The sequence below is a fragment of the Mugil cephalus genome, chromosome 16 (genome assembly GCF_022458985.1).
Source record: "Mugil cephalus isolate CIBA_MC_2020 chromosome 16, CIBA_Mcephalus_1.1, whole genome shotgun sequence".
NCBI lineage: Eukaryota > Metazoa > Chordata > Actinopteri > Mugiliformes > Mugilidae > Mugil > Mugil cephalus.
Genome location: NC_061785.1, coordinates 18,803,024 through 18,819,082, shown reverse-complemented (window position 1 = coordinate 18,819,082; position 16,059 = coordinate 18,803,024). Strand labels below are relative to the sequence as shown.

Sequence of the window (16,059 nt, the reverse complement as noted above, 5' to 3'; positions counted from 1 at the left end):
CTGAAGTTGCACACACCAAAGATCATTCGGCCGCTGGAGCAGTTGTCACAAACACTCCCCATGTGAGGGAACTCCGAGAGAAAGGACATTGGCTATTTTTTAAAAAGTCATGCATTCAGTCGTGAACCATGATAAGGATGTCCAAGATATTTGTACCATGATAAAATTCTACATCTGTGCTCACAGTTAAATCACGTGCAAAAGTTGTTTTAAAGTGCAACTATTCTGTGCTATTATTTTGTACAATTTTGTGCAAACGTCTGCAGTGAAGGTCTTTATCAGCAGCATGAATGAAAAAAATTCTGTGATTCTATTTAAAAAACATTTTTTTTGTAACTCCTCAGTGTGTGTTATCTCATGTGTAAAGTATGCCGTCTCTGGGACGTCTTGTCTCTAGCTTTGTTTTCCTACGCCTGCCGTCCAAATTTCCATCACAAACATCTCACCCTGAGTGACCCTTCGCTTTCTATCTGTGAAGAGGCCCTGATTAGCCTGCATACATGTGCAGATAGGAGCAAAATCCTGCAGTCGGGACCGTGCATGAATGCAAAGCCTCAAATGTGTGTGCGCGGCATAGCAAAGTTTTGGTGAGTGCATGCGCTCATGCACATGCGTGCGTGCATGAATGCGCCCAGCGATTCAGAACATACTATGCACTGTGATTGTTCAGCAGGTCCCCCTTTCCTCTTTTCCGACTCTGCTTCGATGTCTCACTTGTCTGCACTGCACAGTTCGCTGCAGAAAGAAAGCGCCTCCATTGAAGAGTCACTCAGTCTGAGGACAAACTCGGTTTTGTCTGTTGCCTTTTCTCCCCCTCTGTCAGCTTCTAGTATTCACCAGACTTGGGTCAGATGAAGAAAATGGAGCCAAATAACCACTTGGAGCTGAGATAAATATTTATCGCCTCTGCTATGCTTCGGATCCCTAATATCCTCCAAGTAGGAAAACAAGAATTCAACAATCCTATCTAAAATGTAAACAACATTAAAGTGTTCATTCTAATATGTGACGTAGAACTAAAACAAAAATAAATGCATGTTAGAGCCAAAAAAATAGTGGTCGACTTCTCTTCCGGCATTTATCCCACCTGTTATATACATTCAAATACACCTGTTATCATGAGAACGTCCAGCCTTGCAGACCGCTGCACCCCGAGGGAGCGGTGATACGATACCCCTGAAGTAAGAGGTGTGTGTGAAAGAGAAGTGGGGGTCGGGTTTTTTTTTTTGTGTGTGTGTGGTTTTTTTTGTTTTTTTTACTGGAGCCAGGGACAGAGACACTAGCGTTTTTGGCGGTCCCCTCAAGGGTTTTCCCCACCAACAAAGGCTCCCCCAATTTGCAACAGATGTATAGATTTTTTTAAAAAAGCAGGTTCACCGACGAGCTGGAGGACACTAAATTGCAGGTGCTGAGGGAGAAAAGGGGGAGGGCAGGACGCGCGCAGTGGCATTGAAAAAAAAACAAAACAGAAAGAAAACAGATCAAAAGAGAGTCAGGGGCGAGCTGCAGGTCACCGAGGAGTCTGGATGTAGCTGATGAAAGACGGTGGGAGATAAAAGAAGCTGTGGATGCAGGTCTGCTCCCACTGAATCAATTTTTTTAGGGATTTAATTGTCATCTGCAAGGTGAAATGTGAGGATTCTCCAAGTACTTTTAACACTGGAAGAATGATCATTAATGCACTTCATATTATAATAGTAGAATTACAGCTAGTTCGTGCCTTAATATTGTTATTTTTAGGTTTTATTCTCTGATTCTCTGATTCCTGGGTTAAATACATTCCAGATTTTTGTCATCAGTGTTTTAAAAAATGGTATCAGCACCATCTCTGGTTCACAACCCCCAGCTTTGAAACCATAGCACATGATTAACTTTATCGCTTGGAACTTAGGTGTGTAATCCAGCGGCAAGATTTCCAATCTCCACAGGAACAGCTGAGATTCAGCACCGGTTAAGCTCCTTATTATTTCTATAATGTGAAATGTGATAGGTAAAAATGTAATCTTATCAGTGTCATTATTCTGCTGAGGGAGCATGCAGGGAGGGCGGAGAGCCTGAGGATGAACAGGGAGTTTTTTTGTGCATGGAAAGGTAGCCAAGGGGGTCATAGTATTGGCATGTGTCTATTGTCTGAGCGGACCATTGTGTAAGGGGGGGGGGGTTTAAGGTTTAAAGTCTATGTGTGTGTGTGTGTGTGTGTGTATGTGTGTGTGTGTCTGTGTCTGTGCATGTGTGTGTCGCCAGTCTAATTATACGCTGCACAGCCAAGGATGACCTGGGCTGACCAAACTTAATTCAGAGAAGGATGCAGTGTAGGGGAGGAGGGGGAGAAGGAGAAGGAAAGGGAGGTGCCCGAGTGCAGTCAGTCAGCAAAGAGAAGAAAATGACCATCAACACTTTTTGTGAATACGTTTGTAGCGTTTTGGAAGAGTTCCTTTGTGGTCTTCTAAAATGCAGTGTAGCCAGGTGATTGTTTAAAAGTGAGACAAGGGATTTTTAGACTTTTTGAAACCCAGTATTTCATGAAATCAACATATTAGTCAATAGATTCAATTGTTTTCAGGTTGAGAATCAAGACACGAAGACTGCAGCTAGACTCACTATTGTTAAATATCAAAGTGATAGGGCACAAGGCTCATCCCTGCAGAACAGTCTATAACCCATACAACCTTTTCAACTTTCATAATGTATATTTCAGTCCTGGTATCAGAGTAGTATGGGCTTTTCAATCTACAGGGGCATACACGCACTTTAAGGCAGTTGGGGCACCAACCTATGACAGACACTGTTCCGGTTGATTAACATATGACACAGAGTTCCCTAAATGTATGACTTTGGTTCCTACCAGCAGAACTTAACTATAAGCGAGATAGCTGGACTTGTTTGTATTCTAACTAGTGAACTGAAAAAGCCACTTGGACCAGTGTGGAACAGCTTCAAGAGTCCAATGTCCTTGGTTTTAGCTTCTATGACCTTTACAACTAACTTCACCATCCTAATAATGGGCTTAGCCGCAGTTTATGCTTCTGCAATAAGTTGACCCGTAGGTGTCTGCGTTAGCCTACATACAGTCTAGTACTGTAGCTGACTAGCTCCTCCTCAGAAATATAACTACTTGCTGAAGAAGAACTGGAATTGGAATTGGTGCACTTAGCGCTTTAGTATTTCCGTCGCTTATCCATCTCCACTATTTTCTAAGTCATGGTTTTGGATCAATAAAGAATTGGAAAGGTTAACTGAGCAGGTTTGGAGACACAGACATTTGTATGAAAAGTTTCAGCCGCCGTTGCTGAAAGTGGAGCAGGAAGTGGAAACAAAAATTAATCCAACTGACACCATTTTTTAAGTTCAACTTATAAAGCTTGAGCTGTCTAGAAAACAGTGCATGCTGAGAAGCATTGCTGAGAAGCACCAAGTTACTTTGTGTGATTAAATGTTAATGGCTACAGCATTTGCAGGATATATAAGATATACAAAAGTGGCTGATCTTTAGCAACCACCTCAAGAACTCTTCATGGCTTCTAAAATTATGCATCTCACTTGACCGCCAAAACCCATTGTATATTCCTCCATTGTATCCAAATAAAGGTATTCAAATGTGGATGTGGTCGAGAGCCACAACATCTGTCTTTCCTGTGGACATATGTAAAACAGTATACCTATTGTGAATTTTGGAGGGATCCTGCTTCTTGTTAAGTTTCCCTCCAAATTGATTCGGCCAATTAGAAGGAGTCTGGGGGGCAGGGGAGCCGCAAACAAGACAGACAGCGGTGAACCCCTGTCTGACCCCCAGTTGGGCTCCAACAACACTGCCTATCAAACCCACCCGCCCCAAGGCTTTACTATAGCACCGCTGGGCTGCTGATAACAATACACTCATCAGAATTACGAATAGTAAAACTGGGAGATTCTTTCTTAATTGCAGCTAATGAGAGCCATAAATGTGAAGTGAAAGGAGCTGGAGATGTTGTCTTCTAAAGGACAATAACTAAGTGGGTTTCCCTCCAAAAACAGACAAACCCAAACATTCACAGACCTTATTTTGCTAATCAGTGTCAGACAATCATGACGAGCTCACCCACACGCTGCCATGATCTAATGAGCGAGTGTAGCATTCATAAAGGATTATGGTACATGCTTGCTTTAATCTGGATTTAATCAAAAGCTGTAGTGCTGTCTGCTAATGCTTTGTAGTCTAAATTTACCCTCAAACCTCATATGCCGCAGGAAACTTCCTGTGCATTCTGCGGCGACAGCAGTGTGCTTTGATTCGGCTTTGTCACCCCTGCATGCTGCTTGCAACCAAGTTTTGACTGTCAAGAGTAAAACCCTGAGTTAACTGACAGCGCCATGTAAAGGGACCACTTAAAAAAAAAAAAAAAAAAAAGTCTGGCCTGTTTACCCTGGAGCTAAACTATTCCCTTGTGTTCATTTGAACACTGAGGAATGTGAGAATCAACGCAAAGGACATCGAGGCTGGTCGCACTGTTGACACTTTTCCTGTTTAAAGTCAGTCTCAGTTCAATGACACTATCATTATCTATTTACACTGTGATAAGATAGTGGATCTAAGCTCTTTATCATGACAGGAATACAATAATTATCACGCCGATAATCAATTATTTTATCAACACAACTCTTTAACAGATTAAGTACTTAGAAAAAAACTGTGGAGCGCATGATCCCCCCATTATATTATTTTTATTTAAATGCTATGAGAAATGAATGAATGCTGGAAGTCTGGTGGAGGCTGAGTGCATGGAGAAGAGCAACAAAAAGTCAAAGGAAACTGAATATCTGCAGATGTTTATGGAGGTTATAGAGGAAGTTACCTTATAGATGCTGCAGTCATCTCGATGTTTCTGCTGTCTTAGGGTAGCTACATCAAACCGACATCAAAGAACTCCCACCAACCAAGGCCAAGTGTGGCGCCGCCTGCGTCTGCACCAAAAAAGTTGCACGTCAACACTCTGCAAGGACTACAGCCGGCCAGGAAATAACTCCCTGACGGTGACAGCGATCTCTACCGATGATCCGAACGGGGAGATCCGAAGCTGGCCTCTCCCAGAGCATGACGATAAGTTGGAGAAAGCACACGATCATGAAGATATCTGCATATTGAAAAGTTCAGATGAGTCGAAGATGAAAATGAGATCAGGCTTCTTCACGTGCCCTCTTGACTTTCATCACTTTGGGTTTCCTACTTGGCTAATCAAACCAATCAATGCAAAGTGACTACGGTGTAGTAGTCAGAAATTTCTAAGTGTTGAGTTATTATTATTTACTAAAGATCTAATTGCAATGAATTTATAGTGTTTGCAAGTTTAGTCTGATGATCTAAGTGTTATATAATAATATATAACTTAATGGTCAATTAGGTACTTCATAATTGTAGCTTTTTACTTTGGTTGATAAACAGTAAAATTCAACTGATGCCAACATTCTCCAGTGACTACTCAGGCTAAACCAGATGTGTAAATATATATCTAAACTAATATGTTGCATATGATGCACAAGTAGTAAACTGTTAGAAACTGATGCACCTAAAACCTTAAATCCAAGCATGGTAGGCTTGGGGACAATAGATGCTGCCTCTTCCCTCCATTTTGCTAATGAAAAGTCCCCAGGGCACCCAGCTGTGACCTTTGACCCCGGACACTATAATTAGGTTATATTTGGAGTTGCTGAGTACTAAAAAAAAAAAAAAAGGCCTACAAAGGAAAATCTTAAAGGCACCCCTGAATACAAAGTTGTCACAAAATTTCTTAAAACCACAGATGATAAATGAGACACAAAAGCACAATAAACTAAAACACATGTGACCACATGGGGGGGACGCAAAAATAGGAAAGACATAATTGTAGCAACACGCAGGCGATGTCCTCGTGAAAAAATGATGTGAGATCCCGATGGAGAAGATTAAAGCACACGAGGGCCGTATGAGAGTATTGTGACAGTGGAGCTAAGTGATCTATTACATGTTTAGGGAAGCATTAGAAAGCATTCTCAGGGTGTCTCTGTGCGTTTCCAGCTGCGTTTGCTATCAACCCTGTCCGACTCTGTTTATCTGCTATACGACCCTCTTGTGTTCCGTTTCCCACCGGGCTCTACACTAACACACACACACGTAGTCACTCTCTCTCTCTTCTGTGTCACACACATAAACACACGCTATACAACCAACACGAGAGGCACAATGAGAAATTTACTGTCACACAAACAAACACTTCCACAATCGGGATCCTGAGAAAGTGCAATGAGAGAGCAGGTGTCAGTTTTCACATGCGGCTCTCATGGGGGCTCGGACGGTAAACATCAGCGCAAGTTTTTCCGAGCTCCGAGCGCTGGCTTTTCTCACAGCCTCTGGACGCCATTCGACTCCTGGCTGCGGACCGGGCTGCAGCCCTTCACCTGCATGGAGAGGTGGGAAAATGCCAGTTTCCCTGCTCCCACTGACTCATCACCGGGGGAGTAGCTCGGCTTGCCTCTTTGCTGCAACACCATGTGTCGCCAATAGATCTGAAACTCTGGCGTTTGACTGGCTGCTCTTTTGCGACGGAGGGCTTGAAACGTTCCTTTTAAAACCTGATGTGAGCGCTGCCATTGTGAATGGTCCATCACTGCATCAAAATCCACACGCCTCTGGTGAAATAAGTATCTTTGCTCTTCTTTGAATTTGACTCTTTAATTCCATGTTCCAGTGCATTCTGACACTCAGGATATCAAGGTTTTTCCTCATTTATGTGTCTTTGATTTACCTTAAAATAATTTCCCATGACCATCCTCCGAACTAACACACAGCTCAATCCTGGGGCGAGAAGGCCATGTTTACTGCCTCCCTCACTGTAGGCCGATTATCAGAGCATCCCGACAAGGTCTTAGATCTCATTACCAGCTGATGGATGACTCTGTGCAGCAAAACAAACAGCGGTGATTTCAGATCTACCAGATTAGCGCTGAGGTGCCATGGGAAGCTGCAAGAAAAGTCTGGGAACGAGGACATCTCAGCTTCTCAACACCATATCTTTGCTGATGCAGCGAACTCTTCTGAAAGATGTACCTGTAGGGTTTCCTTCAGTCCAGTTTGTCCCTTGTAGAGTTTGCTCATGCCTATGTCACATTTTGATCCTCCTAGGATTAGGGTATCAAACCTCAGCAATATCACACAAAGGTGCAAAGTTTTTTAGCTAGCAATTGGAAATTTAAAGGCTGTAATCAGTATCAGTATCAGTATCCATTATTAGGCTGCTAACTTTGAAGAATTGACATTTACAACCCAACCCTTAGCAATATAAGGGTTACATTTTGCAACATGTCATAATTCTGTATTAGTGCCTTTTAGCTAACTGTGTTTATATTATAAAAATGTATCTTTCAGATTTTCTAAAAAAAAAAAAAAAAAAAAAGTTTAGAGAGGCCCTTCCATTTGAAAAGAGCTGCTTTGTGTGTGAAACAGCGAGAAGGGAGAAAGTTACACACAATGTCAAGGTTCAATAAATACCACTGACACCACACCGCCACTACATCCTCTCTGTGTTTGGACGTACCGCCCTCACAGAGGAACACAGCGCACAGAGCAAACAGACACTGAAGTGACACATGCACGCAAACTCTCGTATGCGTACAGCGGCGCTGTTTGAAGACATTCTCATTGGCGAGGCGGTGAGAACGCGGCGGACGCCGAGAGCACAAACTCAAACAGGAATCCGGGTCACTGGTTAAAAGTACAAGGACAAACAGGTGGCCAGTGTTTCATTACAGTCAAAGATGGCTCTGTTCGGAAACAACAAGGTCTGTCTGTTCACGTACACAGACTGACCTTTAGTTGTGAGTCAGGCACAGTTTGATTGTAGCTCTTCACACTGATGTGTAATGTGATGTTATTGCGTGTAGTTGAAGACACAGTTGGTGAAACAACATGTACATACAATATACATGAAGGATTCTAGTAATACAACAAAAATGTTCAGTATTTAGTCATTTTTTTTATATATGTAAAGCATAGGTCTTCAACATGGGGTCTGCGACCCCTATGGGTCCGCGGAGGCACTGCAGGGAGGTCACAAAATATTTGGTTGATTAGACATTTTTTATATACACATTTTTAAATACACACTAATCTGACATATTTTAGTAAAGGGATATCTTAATAATGAACGCAAAATGATAATAATAATGTATATTTATAAATAGCACTAGGCTGAGTTTAATATAGAACACATATAGTAGGTAGGGGGTCCCTACTTAATCTCTCCATCAGTTTGGGGGTCCTTGGCCTGAAAAATGTTGAAGACCCCTGATGTATAGGAATAGGCTAAACAATTCTAGTAAGGCATCATGAATTTCAGTGTGTATTGGTGTTATGTTGGTGCATCAGTGCACAAAGCTAGAGTCTCACCAGTCTCAAACTGGTTGCCTGGAAACTGGTCTCAGAGTAGTGTAACAAGAAAGTGCTAGAGTGCTATTTGATTTCTGATATTTACATGCTTTCTGCAAAAGCAGGAAGCCAGGGAGTCGGTAACTTTCCAATAAGGCCCTGTCTGCTCTGACTCAGCTCTGATGGTCTCAGAGGATATGTTTCAGAGGAGAGCGGGCAGCAGTGTTGCTGATGAGTTGCCTGGCATGAAAGTAGGTTGTTTCATCGGCTGCAAAATTAGTTTATGCCTCCACATGCAAGATGAGGAATTAAAATCTCATTAGGAACACCTACAAAATTACTTGTTTGACAATGTTGTGCCAAGAATATGAGTGAGAAACCATTGAAAATAGGTTGGTATGGTTAGCTGCACTTCCTAAAATGTCATATTATTTCTTTATTCCCTCACTTACTTTGGTAGAGTAGTGATAAAATAGTTTAAAGCCATATGAAATCAGTATGGTTGACGGTTAAGTTCCTTCTCTGGGTACACTTACACTGCATGAAAACACTGAATATGATCCAGCTTTGATAAAACTGCAGCACAGGTGACACCGAGGTCACATGACGTGTGTGTGCTTTTGTTTTAGTGGACACTTGCCAGAATCCTTGCGTGCTGATGCGTTTGACAAAGTGTGCAAATCGGACTGTCCAAGTCTGAGCACTCTGTGCACATGTGGAGGCTATGACATACTTGTGAAGTGCATAGCTAACTTTAAGCACTAATATATTCATTTTTCTTTGACTGGGTCACCCCCCCTGTCGCTTACTGCTTTAAACTCTGCTGCTTTGAAATGCCCTGCAGAAAACAAAGCCCGGTCCTGCGCCAGACAATAAAGCAGCTGGATTTCTGCACATGTGCCTTTGTGGCGGTCTGAGGCCTTGTCATAACTCCATCGGAGGGGCACAGACATTCATTCATCTCGCACACGCATGCAAACACGCACACATACGTAAGCAAAAGTCGCTGACTCGGTCAGATGGATGGCAGCGTTAGCACAAAAGAATATTTGATTTGGTTATAAATACTGCAACATGAAAGGGAAGCCCAGTGGGGGGAAAGGCCAAAGAGCACAACAGCCAGGGGAGACCACATCTTCAGCGACATCACCATCACGCACGGTGCCTGAAAACCAAGTCGGCAAAGCTGAACTGTGACCGCTTCTTCATCGCTTCTCTTTTGCCCCATATTTAATTTGATTTAGCCTGCATTCACTTCAAAGCACATGAAGAGAAATGTATTTTCTAACAATTCAAAAGTCCTTGAAATGACCACAGCTTTGTTGAAATGTTGCAGAAAGAAGCAACTAGACTATAAAAGAATTAAATGAAAGACTTTATAAAACTTTAAAAAAAAAAAAAAAACTTATTTAAGTTTTAAGAAATTTACTCAGTCTAGCAACTTTGTCATAACCCTTCACTCAGAAATGTGTTTAGCCTGTTGCTATCTCACTTGGATGTTTGACCTTTGCAGGAATAAGATGTGTGCAAAGTTTGACATTGACAATCTAGACAAAGTTCCTCTGTGCTCACTAAGTTTAAGGAATGCATGCATTGTTTCCTCCCAGTTTGGAAATCTATGGTGCATTTTGGAACAAACCGAAAAAAAATGACCACTTTATATATTTCATAAAGGGCGCTATAAGTAAATGTAGAATAAATTAAAAGGGAATGAAAATTGGAAAAACATATCACACATAAATGATTGTTTAGAGTAGAGTAGTTGTCTGTCCTAAGCGTGTCTAAAGTGGGTCCTCGGGCCGCAACAGTGTCTGTAGACGCACCAAGTTAATTTGTATTTTCAGTCCAGACAGGTCCAACACAATAGCTAATTGTAACTTGGTTTATCCTTGCATACAGTTACTCTCTCTCTCTCTCTGCGGGTCAGACGTGCCTCCCCCCTCCGCCGTGTGAGTGGTTTAAAGTTTCTCCTCTCGGGCTCTGATTGGCCCGTGAAGTTTTTCTGAGGGGGAATAACTTCAGAGCTCCGCGGACCTTGACGCACAGCAGCCCGGAGAGCGAGAGTAGCTGTGTTCTCTTATCGTGCGGCATCGGGGTAGGAGGATGCAAAGTTATGGAGGTTTTCGGTCATAGTATATTATTTGCTTAGCACGGGATTTGAACTCACCGAAGGTTTAGGACATCGCAGCGTTGGAATAGTCTGTGTGATTTTTGTTTTTAAAGTACGCATCATCTACCAGCGAAAATGTCTGCGTGTGGGGTTTGGATTAACGCAACCTGGATTTTACTTTTTGCCATTTTTGACATGACCCTTTCAAATTACTCCGAAGACCAGTGCAGCTGGAAAGGCAGGCAAGTGTCTCATGTGTGATCAGCGGTGTTTGTGTATTATTTGGCGCACTGAGTAGATTGTGCAAAAAAAAAAAAAAAAAAAAAAGTATCGTGCATCTCAGAGATGCTACAGGTGCTTGTTGTTATTTTAGACCAAGTGGTCGCGGGTGAAGGACAATGTTCGTCCTGCACGCAGCATGCCGACACTTGCTATTAGGGCGCAATTAAAATGTTTGTGGTGCTCTGCAGCGATTGCGCCTCTGGGCTGTCCGCAGGAGGCATGGAGGGTCCAGACAGGCAGGAGACAGGAGGATTAATTCAGACACACACACACACACACACCCCTAAACCTAAGAAAAAACACACTGTACATGCAGCTGGTGGATGTTTCTTATTAAAACCATGCTGTTAGAATATATCTGGAGAACTTTTAACTTATTCACAGTTTGGCCCTAACATGAATGAAGGGCCCTTAGCATCGCAATCTACCAGTAGGTGGCGCATTCTATGAGTTTGTCTTATCTACTGAAGTTCTACTAATGTTGGATTGTTTCAAATTATTTTAATGCTATTTTAGGTTTACACTAATTGAAAAATAAAGGGGTTCTTGTTAAGGGTTAAAGTTAATGTAGCTCAGAACCTGTTCAGTTTGATGCAACTCTGCATCTTTATAAATCTATATAATCTTTAACCTTGTCTCCTCTCTACTCTTCTCCTCACAGTGGTTTGTCTCAGCAGCAGGGCAGCGTGGAGCAGATCTCCCTCCACTGCTCTGAGGGCACGCTGGACTGGCTGTATCCCAAAGGAGCCCTGCGCCTCACCCTGTCGCCTCGCCTGCCCTCCGTGGCGGTGGGCCCCGGCGGCAGCAGCTCGGGCCTCATCACGGCCTGCGTCAAGCCGTCGGAGGAGTTCCACGGAGCCCAGCTGTACCTGGAGAGGGACGGGGTCCTCGAGCTCCTGGTGGGGGACCGGCTGGAGACCTCCCCACCTCCCAGGGTGCGCTGCTTCAGCCGGCTGCCTGGGGAGAGGGTGGCCCTCTTCCTGCAGGCTACGCCTCACCAGGACATCAGCAGGAGGATCGCCTCCTTTCGCTACGAGCTGAGGGGGGACTGGACGGCTCGACTGTCGCTGGACTCCAACCCCATTAGCAGTGAAGGTGAGGCACTTTTCTTTAGTTTTTCTCATTTCAGGGTATTTCAGGTCAGGAAGCAAACAGAACAGTTGTGTGACCGATTTTACCTTTTTACAACAGAAACTTATAATCTTTGTGTCACTCGCACCCAAAAATGGAAATGGTTTCAAAAATCTGACTCTTCGGTTGAAATTACTTTCCTTCCTTCCTGAAATTTATGGGAAATGCCTGCTTTTGATCCACCACTGATGACATTACACCCTGTAAAACCCTCTGTGGATGACTCATAATTCATAGCAGATCTCTGTGGGCTGGTTTGGACTTTCCGCGGCCAATGCAGAGCGCAGGGAGGAGGAAGTGGCCAAACTTTCCACAGAGGCGTGCTGGCTTGGAGTAGGAGAAGGGGAGCTGTAGAGTGGGGAGGAGGGGCACAAAAGCACAGTATGTGGGGCTTTCTCCAGAGTCCAGAGCCCTTTGAATGGGTGCCGCATGAGTATTCTGGGATTACTGCCGTCGCCTAGGCGACAGGGAGGCCTCTGCCCAGCTGAGATGCTCCCCTCTTTTGTTGAGCTGCCTCTCTGTGGGGAGACTTGTCTGTAGGAGTATGCTCCCCCCACCCCTACATCTTTCTCTCTTTCCCATACACACACACTGATTAGGTTGGGAAGAGGGGGTTTGCTGTGGACTCGAGAGGAAGGAATCTCATTTATCAAGAGGTTTTCACTAAGGAGAATGTGTGGGGTGGGCAAGGGGCCTCCAAAGAACCACCAGGAGAACTTTAAAAAATGCCAGCGCTTTTTTTTTTTTTCTTTTTAGTCAGAGTTCAGTTAGCGGAGGCAGCCAGAGCTTTAGTAGTTTTTCTTTTTCTGGTACATCCATCATCATTTTAAAATAATAATAAAATAAAATGTGATAAGGTGTAATTTTTTTAACAAAAAAAAATGTCAGTTCTTTACAAAAAAAGAGAGAGTAGTATTTTTAAAGAAGTGGGATCATGCTTCTCCTTTGAAGTCCTCCCCCACTCCCGCTCTTCGGCCCCTGTCTAGTCTTTGATGAGGTGTGACTGTAGACACCCTGGAAGGCTTATGGGAGAGGGGGTTTCATTTGGCCTTTAAACTGTCTGCAGTGGAAGGGGTCTCACACCTTAAAGCTCCCCTGGTCCTCCTCTGCCCACTGTAAAAGTAGCAGCTGTCTGTTAGGACGCTCTGATTTGTAACCGCCCGGTTTAAGGCCCGGGCTCGAATCTCACATTCCTGTGCATGTGGCTGGAAATGCAGTCTTTGATTTCCAGGATATTAGCATAAAGGTGTTTTTTTTCCCCCCAGCAGTTTAAAGCCTTGTATGAGGTCACCGACTGACTCTTTCTTCTTCCTCCCCTTGTTGTTTCTCCAGATGCCTGCAGACCATGCAACAACACAGAGATTCTGATGGCTGTTTGCACCAGTGACTTTGGTAAGTTACCAGACAACAACACAGCCAACCTAAGTACAAAAATCTTAGACCTAACACACACAAACCTTAGATTCATCCAACTTATTAAACCTCCAAACGCCAAGAAGTCCTTGAAGCGTAGCCGTAGAGTGTAATGATTTCTGCTCAGGATCTACAAATCGGTTGTGTCGAATTGGTTTAACACCCCCGTGCCTGCAAATCCGCTCCTCTGAAAAGTGCAAAGGTTAAAGTTGAAACAGCAAATCTCTGCACCCCCCCAAATACACACCCACTGGAACCCCTACTGAAGGCACTGTAGTGGACTAATCCTAACATTACCCCCCCCAGAGAGGGAGCGGTGGACTAATCTGCAGGCATCTGATTGAGTTGTAATGGGACTGAGGAGAAGTTCAGCTGGCAACAAAAGTTAGAGGGATTAGTGAACGGGCCAGGGTCTTACGACTTTCCATAAAGAATCACATCTGAACCAAGGCTGAAACAGGACAAGGCATGCAACTGGCAAAGTTGTTGTCCCCTTGGATATACCTTAAAAGAATGTGTTAAAAAGTAATAAAAGGATTTGAATTAACGTGAATGTCCTGCTCTTTCCCAGTGGTGCGCGGCAACATCCGCTCGGTGGAGGAAGATGAGAACCTGCGGGCGGCAGTGATCAAGGTCAGCGCCACCCGCGTGTTTCGCCAGAAGTACGCCCTGTTCACCGGCAACAGTCGTCTGAGCAGCCGGGGCGAGATCAGGACTCTGCTCCAGTGCGGCGTCAAACCAGGACCTGGGAGCTTCCTCTTCACCGGCCGAGTTCACTTCGGCGAGGCCTGGCTGGGCTGCGCTCCCCGCTACAAGGACTTCCAGCGAGCGTACACTATAGCCAAAGCAGCCCAGCAGATACCTTGTGAGCTGCCCGTGGACTGAAACAAAAACTCTGCAGCAGCTCGTCCACCAAGCAGAATTGAAGCTGTACTGAAAGCCCGGCCAAGCTCAGCCTCGCTCCGGGAAGAAGACACGGTGTGCAAATGTTGGCCAGCGTCGCCACAGAACCGCAGACGGATGTCATCGTCATCTTTCCCGGGGGACTGAGGAGTTGAAATGGACTTTTTCCAACACCATTTCAGTGCAATATGCAGTCAGCTGGTCCTAAAGACCTGGCTGAGTCATTACTTGAGGGAAATGGTTGGACAGAATCACAAACAGTGATGCCACAAAGCTGGTCAGAGTAAAACTGAAAAGCTTTCCATTCGGGGTACAATAGGCGAAGCCATTAATTGAGTCAAACTGAGAGTCATTACTTTGAAACTCAGGAAAATTCATGAAAAGTTCTGTATGAAACACTTTAGGGAAGGTGTTGAAGAGCTCTTCCCAACAGATTATTTGTTCAGATAATGATTAGCAAGAGATGCTTAGCTGGCTTCCTGTTTACTGGGGTCGTCTTCAGTGTTACCATTAACAAGGAGATTATTATGAAGTCCTCAATAATGGAAATGGAAAATAAATAAATAAATAAAAAATTGCACTGATAAAGGAAAGGGAATGATCTGGAAAGTGACGCTGCAAGCACTAAAAACCAAATAAAAAGCAACTATATGTAGCATAGTGGAGCAATTTTAATATATGTACAGATAATGTGAGCGTGTACAGTTACTCAAGTTTCACAGTTCAGTGTAGTGCTTAAAGCACTTTGATATTCCAGCCAGTTTGAGATTTTACTTTAAAGAAAGAAGTGCTGCTCTGAATGAGAGATTTTTTTTTTATTAAACAAGATATAATGTTTAATTTGAGTAGCACATCACAACTAATTGGACTTTAATTGACTTATTTAAAAATGGATTCAGTTGCGAGAGTCTTGCCAAAGCAGTTTGAAATCTGGTTATTTTCTGCTCTGTTTATAATCAGCTGTGTTCCTATAATTAAAGACAACAGCCATCCATAACTCAAGTCCAGTAAAGCAAATGTACAGGGAAGAAAGACTCAACTGGACGAGGCTAGCTCACTAGAAAATACAAAATATGCATCTAATGTGTAAACTTCTGTTCTGTAAAGTGATGTAATGTGCACTATAGCGACACGGAGAAGGGGGTCATACCAAATTACCACATTGTGCTGATGTCTTAAATGCATACACTGCCATTTATGTTGTGTCTGATGTGAATATATGTTAATATCAATGTGAATGTAAATATGTCGATAAGAAATTCTAGGAACAAAGGATTGAAAGAAACTACCTTGTCTCAGTATTGTGGATTATTTCTATGTTGGTCTGTGATATTAAATATTCTGTAAAGGAAAACAAAATCTTTTTTTTTCCTGATTCATTTATTTTCTACTCAAAGCTTTTTCACTTTAAACCGACTCTTTGAAAGCAACTACCCAACGCATCAAAACTGTTTAGTTTGCATTAAAAACCTGCGAGTTCAAAGGTTTCTTCCAAGGTAAAACTTTCTCAGACATAAGTCAGTTTTAAGTACTCATGAATCAGATTCCTGAAAGCCTGGAACAAATGACATGCCTGACAGAGTGAGAGAGCCTGAAAGGCAGAGAGATTTAAGGACTGTTTGGAACCCTGAGGGCATTTGGACAGGGAAGGAGGTAAAAAAACAGCAGTTGGAATTCTGTTGTCCTCAGTCTCCCATTTTAAGGATTCAGGAAGCAATAAATTCCCATTAAGGGAGCAGCGTGGCAGACTAGGCTGAGGCGAGGTGCCACACAGTCGCACACTTCATCCTGACCAAACGTGTGCGCAAGGACACAATCCAATGCCTCTGCCAAGCAACGGCCT

General features: G+C 43.4%; 1 protein-coding gene across 1 annotated transcript; it reads left to right on the top strand.

Moving 5' to 3' along the window:
* The first annotated feature begins 10,403 nt into the window (after nucleotides 1-10,403).
* metrn (meteorin, glial cell differentiation regulator) lies at nucleotides 10,404-15,575 on the top strand. Its single transcript, XM_047608394.1, has 4 exons — nucleotides 10,404-10,729; nucleotides 11,431-11,864; nucleotides 13,233-13,292; nucleotides 13,885-15,575. Exons 1-4 carry the CDS (start codon nucleotides 10,623-10,625, stop codon nucleotides 14,196-14,198), a joined length of 915 nt encoding a protein of 304 aa, XP_047464350.1. The 5' UTR covers nucleotides 10,404-10,622; the 3' UTR covers nucleotides 14,199-15,575.
* Nucleotides 15,576-16,059: the final 484 nt, after the last annotated feature.